The 11571-nt window shown below is 38.7% G+C and overlaps 1 protein-coding gene and 1 long non-coding RNA gene across 2 annotated transcripts; both read left to right on the forward strand.

Moving 5' to 3' along the window:
- The first annotated feature begins 345 nt into the window (after nt 1-345).
- Nucleotides 346-6933, forward strand: tmed2 (transmembrane p24 trafficking protein 2). The gene is made up of 4 exons (XM_014975172.2): nt 346-709; nt 4215-4407; nt 5394-5501; nt 5596-6933. Exons 1-4 carry the CDS (start codon nt 530-532, stop codon nt 5718-5720), a joined length of 606 nt encoding a protein of 201 aa, XP_014830658.1. The 5' UTR covers nt 346-529; the 3' UTR covers nt 5721-6933.
- Nucleotides 6934-9138: 2205 nt separating this feature from the next.
- Nucleotides 9139-11118, forward strand: LOC106908906 (uncharacterized). The gene is made up of 2 exons (XR_001415930.2): nt 9139-10343; nt 10657-11118. It is a non-coding gene; the product is annotated as an uncharacterized LOC106908906 (long non-coding RNA).
- The last annotated feature ends 453 nt before the right edge of the window (nt 11119-11571 follow it).

Below are 11571 nucleotides of genomic sequence, written 5' to 3' on the forward strand. Positions count from 1 at the left end.
AGATCAAACTAACCTGACAAATGAAGCAAAAGGCAACAAAAACACTTAAATAGAAGTCAGAATTTTTAAAGTCATTTGAGTTATGATTATTATTTTCACTTTTAAGGGTTAACTTGAATAACAAAACACAACAATATGACAAAGACTGTTCATCAAATCAACCCCTAAGAACATTGTGTTATTTAGGTTCTGCGTACTAACTTGCTTTTTAATCATGACTTCCATTAGAAATCAGTGAATTTATTCAAGACTTTCATCGGAATTCTTTCGATTGTGATTTGGAAATTAATTCTCATATAAGTCGTAAAGTGTCTCATCCTGAGGCGCTGCCGTAAAGATTGGCCCTTGCAGCTTGTCGTTTAATAAACCGTACGTGGCAGTCAGAGAGCGGAACACGGCTGTAGAGTGGAGCGCCTTCCCTGTTCCAACTGTCCGCTCCTGGAAACACGGCAGTTTTCCTGTCTGTTCTGTAAAAGAAAAAGAGAGACACTCCTTATAGCGTTGGTGTTTTCAGCACATCGTTTCAATTATGTTTACCGTCTCAGAACTTGTTGTCTTGCTGGCCGTTCTGTGTGCTACCGCGTCCGGCTACTTTGTTAGCATAGATGCTCATGCTGAAGAGTGCTTCTACGAGCGGGTCAACTCCGGCACGAAGATGGGCCTCATGTTCGAGGTGGCCGAGGGAGGCTTCCTGGACATCGACGTAGAGGTAATATGCTTCTTCAAGTGCGTCCAACTATCATACCCGTGTATTGTGTACGACTTGGAGCTATTTCTACTCAAATTCTGAACTGGATCGACAGGCCCTGTGCTAACGTTAGCTGCTAGCGATTAGCTGTCTCTCTGTGAAACGTCACCTGAAGCTAAGTACCTATGGTCCGGATTTATTTATGGCATTTTAGTCAATTGCAAGGAATTAACATTTATCTCGTTGTATATATCACAAAGTCGCCATTGTGGTTAAGACATTGCAAGGGTGATGCAGTGTTGATAAATTGGATGCAGCTTTAGCATTATATCTGGGTAGGCTACTATATCAGACAGCATTTAGGAGTATATTTTGAATTGTAAGTTTAAAATAGAGTTCAGCTTTGCTTCCCACAAGTGTTCTGGAGTTCTGCTTCTAACTCAAATAGCCAAACACATATATATATAATTTAACCCCCTGGCAGCTGCCATATGCCGACCTCTCAATCATTTGGTAAAAATCGTGTCAGGGTTGCCAGATTTCGCAGAAGCAAACAGAAAGGTCTTCAAAATCACACATGAAAGGAACGACACCTCTGGAAAAATAACAATTTATGTCGTATTTCATCAGAAATAAACGCTTTATAATAAATTTTGCTTAGTAACCTGACCTGGCAGCTGACCCACCCATTGGGTTCACCTGCTTGTTCCTGGTCTGGGTCAGTCGTACTTTCTTTATCCAGCCGTTCACTTTTACATAAGAAGGAATTTGATAATGTTAGCTTTTATACATTCATTAAATTGTGATGGTTTTCTTTTTGCTTGAGCAAATACATAACCATGTGCTAAATAAATAAACAAAAAAATGAAGCATGCAGACTAATGGATTCCACAAAATCGATACACAGCTATGCTGAGCTCCAAGATAAATGGATTTTAGAGTATACTTTTGAAATCTTGCCTCTGCTGGAAAACAGGGTTGTGTTTCTGGTGTTTTTTATTTGTGGCTTTTATTGAAGGGAGAAAAAAATATTACAAATGTGACATTTTTAACTCCTGTTTTTGCATTTTGCACAGCCAGCGTTACCGGACTGGCAGGCTCTGTGTTTTTCCCTGGGGAGTGAAGATCTTTACTTAAAGTCTAAAGTTTTGAGATTTCCTAAAAGAGGCCACCATGTCCAACTTCCTTTGACATTTTAATGTCAAAGGGAAAAACAGAGTAACCTTCCTTTACTCCATTTAGCCATTTTCGGCTAAAAAATGTAACTCCCTCTCACAACGTGAATGACTTCACCCCTCAACGTGTCTTGATGAAGTTTCACAAAAAAATTTCATCTCGGAACTTCCTGTGTGACTTTTTCATTCTGTGTTTAAGTGTATAGTTAAGAGACTTTTAATGGCGCAGTCAGAGACAGATTAGATTTCATTTTGTTTGTTTTTTTTTTTTTTTTTAACTCTCCAGTTTCTGATCAAGGGCTGTTTAACTGAAAATAATCTGATTCTGGTCAGCGGGCAGTTTCTCTGTTTCTCTATTGTTTTGTCCATCAAAACTGAACCATATCAAGATAGACTTGATGATGGTGAAAATTCACAAAGTATATTGATTACCAATCTGTACAGTGCATGATTGAAAAATTAAGTCTTATTTTCCAATAATGTGTGCTTCATAGAAGTAGCTCTGATTGTACAAAAACCAGACTGACAGTAATGTCATTTTATCAGTGTCTTCTAGCAATTTGAAACTGGAACGTTGGTGTTTTTGTCATTGAATAAATATATTATACAAATTAGGGTTGGACTATGTGACTGAAAATCGTATCATGAGATCAGTGTTTTGTCTATAGTGTTTTGTGTGTTTTTGTTTGTTTTAAATATCTGAAGTTTTCACTATACGCAGTTTTATTTTTAAGCAGTTAGGCACTGTGAGGAAACCTTAAACTGCTGCGGCGCAAGTTACTCAACAGGTTGTTGCTAGGTAATGAAAGAGCGAGTCAGCTGAGAGGTTGAGTGGCTAAAGACTTTACTCTGCCTACATCCCCCAGGATGCTGTGCGGTTCTGGATTGGTGTTCCGTGAACAATCTATAAATTGAATATTAATCTTTCTGTGAGATGTATTATTGCTGATGTCACCTGTGTATTGCGATATATGTATTATTGATTTATTGTGCAGCCCTAATACAACAATAAATTTGGTTAAAAATAGCTGAGTTTGTTGTGGAGGAATTTTTGAATAAAAATATTAACAGTTTGATGATAAAATGGTTCAATCAATTTGGAGGGTGTTTAGAGACAATTCAGTTCACCGTGAACTGTTTCCCTCTTGCAAAGTGATCTTGTATTTTAGAAGCTTCAAAGTGAGATTTAACTCATGGACTCCTCTACTCATTTAAAATGAGTAGCGGATCAATATGATTGTATATAATGAGTCATGATTTGAGTTCCTCACACTGATAAAGTGATCAATTTCTTACTCATTTCCATTAGTCATAATTTATTAACCAGAGTTGCATCTATGCTGATAGGTCTCTATTTATAAGATGTTAAAACTTGGAATAAATTGCTATTAAAATATTCTAAATGGCTGTAAGGGTAACTCCTGCGTTGCTCACTGCATGATACCAGAGTGCAGTATTCATGTTGACTGGAGCATGATAATTGTTGGCTAATATATGTCAACTATTGGGAACTTGCATTTTATGTTAACGTAATGTTGGACAGTCCATTGGCAGCAGATGCTCTCATCAGATCGAGATGACATTGAAGAAATATAGACACCGTCATTGTATTATCGCAAGAGTGAGAGACCACAGGCTGCTGAGTAAAGCTCACAAGTAGTTCTCTCTCCTCACTAAAGATTTGGATCACCAGAAATCCAAACAATGGCATTTTTGCCTAAGACGTAGCAGCGATGGATACATGGGTAAAATTTTCACTACTTCACTTTTTTCCCCCTGTCATTTTCTTTTAAACCTTCCACAAAATTTAAACATTACTGAAAATCAGTTTTGAGATTGTAGGTGAGTGGGCCTTTATTTGAGAGTGTTATTGTGCTTTTGTGGATGTATAACTGCGATAGACTGGTGACCTGTCCAGGGTGACCCCGCCTCTCGCCCGGAACAATAGCTGGAGATGGGCACCAGCAACCCTCCCGACACCACTAAGGGACAAGGGTGTAAAGAAAATGGATGGATGGATGCATGTACAATGGCAATAAAAATTGTCGAAAAAGAATTTACTATATATCTGCCCCATACAGTGTTTCATAAGCCTGATGGACCATCAAGATGGGTTAACAAGTCTCTAGTTAGTGAAACGGTTGGAAGCACAATGGCAACATAGAATGGTCAGTATGCAGATAAGTAGGGAGACTGAGGTCAGGTGTTTTTATTTTACACAATTTGAGTTTTTGGTCTTTTTTGTTTAACTCGAACACAGTAGTGCCCCCTACCACCAGGCTTAGCAAGTTTTGTAGGTGTGAAACTGCACTCTTTCAATACTTTTTACCCAGATATCGTTCTCTTTTCAGATAACAGGGCCTGATGGTAAACAGATTTACAAAGGGGACAGAGAGTCCAGTGGGAAATACTCCGTTGCTGCACACATGGACGGAACCTACAAGTTCTGCTTCAGCAACAAGATGTCCACCATGACACCCAAGATCGTCATGTTCACCATTGACATCGGAGAAGCGCCGAAAGGCCAGGACATGGAGACGGAAGGTACTCAGACCGGCCACGCTTGAGTACACGGCCCGTTTTTTGTCATGCTATTTCTATTTTAAAGATTTTATCTTTTGAATTTCTTTTTTGACTTTACTTTGGGTAAATTTCCCTCCTTTATAGGTGGTGACAGCTGGGATGGTAGGAAAAAAACGGGAAAGGCAGAATAAGTGAAAACTGTCATTAAGTTTGGGATGCACCGTGGAGTTTTCTCTAACCAGTCTTGTTTTTATATTGTAAACTAATATTACATGTTTGCAACAGAGGCAGCCTTAATGTTTGTTTTTCTTTTTTTAACGGTTTGACTGTTTGCACTGTATCAGAAAAATGGTGTGCTATGAAAAAGTATTTGCTTCTTTTATGGATTTCAACAGGTTTAGCTCGTCTTTCTTGGTTACTAAAGAGCATCAGACAGAAATTAACTGATGCAAATGTCAGTTTAAGGTGTAAGGTTACTTTACAGCATCTCGATCTGGTTTAAGTGCACACAACGACCGAAACACTCAGAAGCCTTCCGTTTTGCTTGGGTTGAACCTGCTGCATAAACATCTGAACATTTGTTTACTTCAGGATTTTTCTTCTAGAGAGAAAAAAAAATCATGGTTTCATCACTTCATGTCTTAAAACGGTAAAGCAGCTCCAGACCATCATACTGCCACTACCATGTTTCACCGTTTGTATGGTTCTCTTTTCTGAAAAGTTGCAGGTCTTTCCCAAAAAAAAGTTCCACTTTTGCCTCATCTGTCCATTTTGTATTTCTTCATGTTATCCAAGTGTGGGTTTTTTTTTTGTTTGACAGCAGTCATTTAAATGTGAGGCAGATGAAATCCATAAGCGAAACAAATACTCCTCCACAGACTGTAGATGTAAAGGAATCGTGTCACAGATGCAAGAAAGGTTTTGCATGTACCGCGTAAAAGCCTGACGCATGTCCTCTGTGCATGTCGTCCTTCTGGGTTTAACGGCTCATTCGCTGCTCGTTTCAGCTCATCAAAACAAGCTGGAGGAGATGATCAACGAGCTCGCCGTCGCCATGACGGCAGTGAAGCACGAGCAGGAGTACATGGAGGTCCGCGAGAGGATACACAGAGCGGGTAAGAACACAAACTCAAGAGCCGTTTGATCTGATGAACGCAGTAAAAGTTATCCTCACATCTCGTCTCCTGTTTATTTTTTTCCTTCTACTAGTTAACGACAACACAAACAGCAGAGTGGTCCTGTGGTCCTTCTTCGAAGCCCTTGTTCTGGTGGCCATGACACTCGGACAGATTTACTACTTGAAGAGATTTTTCGAAGTGCGACGAGTGGTGTAGTTCCCTCATCCATCCCTGTGTGTCCTCCACTGTTCTTATTTTTTTTTTTCCCCCCCTCCAACATCAAGACAATTATTTCCACACTGAAAGACAAGACTGGCCGTTTTGAGAAAAGCCAACATGTGATTTGATCTGATGAATTTTTTTTGTTGTTGTTGCTGCTCTGTTACTTGCTTGATTCCCTTTTTAATTGTATGTTTGGAAACAAATGGCCAAAAGAGTCTGCTTGTAGATGTCGGATTCTTTAGTTCTTTTCCTTCTCTTTTTGGGTTTGCCAGTTTTTTGTCGAGGTTTGATTAAAATCTAGCTAAACGCCGGTTACTTGCCAGGAAGCATTCGCTGGCGCAAGAGGCAGAGGCTTCTGCAACCACAACACAAGATTTCAGAACACGTGTGCGGTGTCACCACAGGGGGAATGTAGGATTTCAATTGGGAACGCAGTATCTAGGAGGTGGAGGGTTGTTCCTAGGGTCAAAGTTCACCAACTCCACTCATGTTTTGAAGTTTGAAGGATTCATATTGCAGCTGGTCTTTCTAAAAAAATAAATAAATAAAAAATGAGACAACCTCTACCACTGTTATTGGATTGAAAGTGGAACATGCCAAGGGGGAACTCGGTGGACATTTTCATGGAGGTTCGTCTCTGCTCCCCGTGTATTTAACTAAATCCAACCAGGCCACTTGTTCACACATGTAGTACGTTTTTACACAGTTTAAAACTCGACTGCAGGACGTTGAGGGTCAGATTTTAACTGAGCTGTTTGGATGACGGCTCCAAAAACAAAGTGAATGAAATCTGAAATCCATATTAAATGTTGACTGAGGGCAGGGTGGAAAGGGGGTCGGGTGGGGGTTTATACACTTAATATATTTTTGTCGGGCTTAGTTGCTTTTAGAATTCTCGTCAGGGTTTGGGTTTCACGACGATACCGTTTTCAACAATATTCCATGTTTTGTTTCTGGAGCGTGTCGAGTGTCACGCAGCCATCAGAACGCTGCGGCGTAATTCCTACGGTCACTGAACGCTGCGTGGAACGAAACATGCTTCAGTTTTGTATTAAAACAGTTTTGGCGACCTCAGCCTGCTCTGGACACAGTGTCTCCTTTTGTTTTTGTGATTGCAACAACAACTTGCTTCATGGGTCTGTACAAATGTAGGATGGCTTCCTGTGAACAAATGCCCCAGGTTTCATAATAAAGCCAATATTCTGTATGACTTTTTGTCTTTATAAAACGTCTTTTAGCAGCAAATTTCTAGGAAGAAAGGAGATTGCCTTTGTCCAGGGATGCAGCAGTCCACTTTTTTCACTCGATACTGAACCCCTGATATCTGCATTGGTGTCGGCCGATATGATCCAATACAGAAAAACGGTTCTGCAATGACAACATGTTTTGATTTTATTTATTTTTTTACATAAATGTACTGAACATTTATTTGCTGCACTAGTACAGCACACATACACAAGCTTGGTCAAACGGAAAAAAACAAGTTCATTTGTTCAGTCAATGCAATTAGGAGTATAACAGCCAATGTAAAATAACAAACTGACAAAAACCAGTTTGACTACTTTGGTCAAACAAGTAAAAAACTGCAACAAACCTTTTAAAAGGTTCAGAAAGTGAAATTATGAATTGGAAATATAATGTAAAGTAAAACATGGTGTTGCTTAGATCACAGATCATTGAATTAGACAATAGATCTGCCCTTATCATACATGGTCACAATACCAGATCTAGAATCTTTTTCAATATTGAGACAGATACTAGTATAGGATCGGTGTAGCTCTACTCTTTTCACAACTCCTGAGACTGAATGCCTGTGTTTTTATTGGTGTTTCTTTGAGGGGGAAAAAAACCTCATTAATCCAAGGTTTTCTGTTCTTTTTTATACTTAAGACTTCCAGCTAAAGACGTGTTAAGATACAGAAATGTTAAGGTATGGCCCACAAAATCATGGACAGACTGTCCAGAAGACACCCTCCAAAAGGAGAGTAGGTCACAAAAGGTCATTGCTAACGATACCTAAAACATGAGGGGATAAGATTTTAATGCTACTTTCTGGAAAACTCCAAAGATCAAATTTATGCTACAAAGTTCTCTTTTTTTATTTATTTTGGCACCATTTTCCAGTTGCCATTGACAGCATGCATTGTGATTATAATGTAACTCAGGGGTGTCAAACTCCTGTCCTGCAGTTTGTAGATGTGCCACAGGTACAAAAACCGCTGGAATGAAATGGCTTCATTACCTCCTCCATGTGTAGATCAGTTCTCCAGAGTCCTGCTAATGACCTAATTATTCTATTCAGGTGTGGTGCAGCAGAGGCACATCTAAAAGTTACAGGACAGCGGCGCTCCAGAACTGGAGTTTGACACCTGTGATGTAACTGAACAGGACTGAAGGCTCATTAGCAGGTCTACATAGGATAAAGACCTTGTCCACATAAAAAGCAGCCACATCTGGACCTATGAGGGAACGTTCTCTGCTCCTGTTCCCTACCTTTGCCCCAACAACAGTCAGTGCTGTCTGTAACAAAAAACAAACACACAGCGATGAACGCAAGGCAACCGGTAAAAACCTCAGACGCAGCTACAAGTACAACATCCCACCTAACAGAAGAATAAATCAGAATTACAGTTTAATTTTCTATAAAAACACCTTGGGACGCCTGAAATCTAAAACAAAAAAATGTTGGTTTAAGGCTGATTTAGTTTTCAGCTTTTGGAAATTCAATGAACTAAACTGCTGAGTTGAACTGAAAGTGAATGGGGGAAGAAGTGACTAAGAATGAGCTGATGAAACCAGAACAATATGCTGAGTCACAATTGTCATCAGAATATCAATTTTTCAAAAATCACAAAAGCATTGGCGGATGTAGCATTCGGTTATTTTGTTATTTTATAATTTAAGACACTTGCATTTGAGCTCTTATCCAAATAACACATTGTCTGGTTCCAATGACTCACTACTGTTAACGTTAATTTCCATTGACAAAATGCTTAGGTTGACATGAAGTGATACCATTAGACAGTTCTTTGAGACGTTCAGTGCTGCTTTCACAACGTGAAAGCAAATAAACCTCTTAAGGTCATCAACATTTAAGTCTGGAATATTAATACAACATCAGCTCTTTAATGGATTGAACCTTGCGGTACCCCGCATCTGACATCTGTCCACCTTGATGAGAAGTTACCTACTGAAACAAATAAATATCTGTGCTTTATGTAAGATTCAAACCAGTTGAATACTGGACCACAGAGTCGGGCCCAACTCTCAGTCGATTCAGTAACATGTCATGATCTGCCTGTAATTCTGCAGTAGTGATTTGTCCAGATTGTTCTTCAGTGGTTTGATAACTGCTGTTTTCAAAGTCCGGGGGAAAACACCTGATGAGAGGGAAGAGTTACTACTTTAATCAGGTCATTAGCAATGACAGGCAAGACTATTTTAAGAAAATGGGTAGGAAGGAATGTAAGCTATAAAAACAGGCCTATTGACCGACCAATCCAAATTCTTTTTGAGATATATCTGTTATTGTTGTTCATAAAACACTCATAGGTATGCCATTCACAATTACTATGGAGTAACTGGCTTATCAAATTTATATTTTTATCAACCCAGCTAGGTAGAAGTAATGATTTGTTTTTATGCAGCAACAGAACCTGCTGATGAAACTTAGCTAATTTGACTGGATATTTTCTAACTTAAAAATTACAACACAACAACAAATTTAGACACCCTAGTTTGCTGAACAGATGATTTGGGAAAATATTCCACATGAAAGTTAAATTGTATTATTATTTTTTATTTATTTATTTATTTTTAATTCTTAATGCAATTAATTTCTACTATTTGATTAAAGACAGTGTAACGAGTATTAAAGATACAAATGAAATTCCTGCTAAAATATTCTTCATAGTTGTCCTGTAGTTGGTGGTTTTTGGCGCCCCCTACTGGTTGCGTATAAATTAGATGAGAAACCGAGAATTCCACGCAGTCTGTTCAGCGATCTGCTGTGGTAAGTCAACAAATCCGGTTCTCTTCTGAGTGATGTTGGAGGTTTGTTCAAAGGGTAACTTGGAGGTTTGTTACAGTATGCAGATAGATAAGTTGGCGAGTAGGGAGGCTAACTGCGCCATTTGTGTTGGTCATCCACCAATTGCAGGTCATTATGTTACATTAAATGTCAGTAATTTATGTAGTCAGTTATGTTTGTCAGTTTGTCATTTATGTTAGCCAGTTTGTTTTTTTATTTGTTTCTATGACGACATGACATGGCCAGGTTTATTTTCTGCTAATCACCAGAGGGCGCTCTCAAGTAATTTAATGATTAATTTTGACTGTATTTATTTTTCTAATTTATTATTTTTTTTAAAACAAATTGTATTCAATAGATTTTTTTAAAATTGATTTGTGTTCTGAAACCATTATATGATCACATGTCACGGAAAATATTTTGTTGGAACTCAGCTCTGCTGTGATAGATAAGTTGACCAGTAGGGAGGCTAACTGCGCCATTTGTGTTTGTCAACCACCAATTGCAGTAAATCATCTAAAATCCAACTGACTGGCCTCCGCTGTGTGCATGATGGGACGAGTAAGAGGAGCCGTCACATATGACATGTATGATAAATATCACTGGCTCAAAAGTAATTCATATATTCATTGATAACTGGTATAAAATGTTTTATGTTTATATAGTTTTTTTTCCTAGTTTCACAATTTGAAATAGAAAATACAAATTGTTTTTATTCAGACTTCAGAAGTTTCTAGTTGTTCTGCTGAGGCAGTTACATCAATTTGTGACATCATGCTCTTCTGTGTGTGACATCATAAAGCAGCATTCTTGAATTCTAGGTAACAACCAGGAAAATATTGAACATTTAGGATATCTTATGGTCATACCACATTGCTTGTTTGTGATTTGTTTGTCCAGAAATGGCCATGGAAGAAAACAAAGAGCTAAAGACTCAACTTGCAGAGATCAAGCTTGAATACGACAAGCGGTTTAAGGAAATGGACAAGGAAATTGTCAAATTGTTTCAAGAAAACAAGGCACTGGAGCAAAAAGTGCAACAGCTGACCGAAAAGCTGAAGAAAATAGAGAAGGAAAAGGAAAGGCAGCTGGATTCAGACCAGCCACGGAGTAACATGCGTCTCTTAAAATATTTCACCATGGGCTTCGGCATAGGCCTTGCATGTGTTGCAGTACTCGAGACAGGTCTTGATGTCGAGATAGGTTTCAAGACCACTTCTTGATGGTCTTGGTCTCTGCCATTGAGGACCAGTGACGTGCGGGTCAGGGGAGGCTGTCATCATGGAAAAATATATAATAATAAAATCATTTATATTGCTATTTTCACCCTGTGGTTTGTACAATAAAGTACCTATTTTTTTACTTAGCTTAACCAATTCTGATTATTTTTTCTTCAAAATCGCTGGATTTTCACATTTTCCCATTCAAATGCTCAGAAGCGAAGCCAGTGAGGCAGCAGCGAGCTGAGCCTCACCTGGTTAACTGCCATTCTATGAGAGCATGTTGGTCCTGTCTGTGAACAGGTGTTCTGTCATACCCGTCAATCCGGCATACTTTATGGTAATGCGCATGCGCACATCGATGTTACGTTACATACTGCTTGCTCAGCAGATTTCTTATAAATCCGTCATATAAGTTGCATTTTGTGTGTTTTATTTCTCAGAAGTTTTACGGTAAATTTTATTTAATTAAGCTGCTATGTTAAACATATTAACATAAATGACTTTTGCTGTTTCCAATATCGTTACCATACTGTAAACAAGACATTAGCCCCGTTTAGCGTCACTATTACTACAAATACTGTTTGACTACAAA

Source organism: Poecilia mexicana, unplaced genomic scaffold, assembly GCF_051168715.1.
Source record: "Poecilia mexicana isolate PSO_F unplaced genomic scaffold, ASM5116871v1 scaffold_12, whole genome shotgun sequence".
NCBI classification, from domain to species: domain Eukaryota; kingdom Metazoa; phylum Chordata; class Actinopteri; order Cyprinodontiformes; family Poeciliidae; genus Poecilia; species Poecilia mexicana.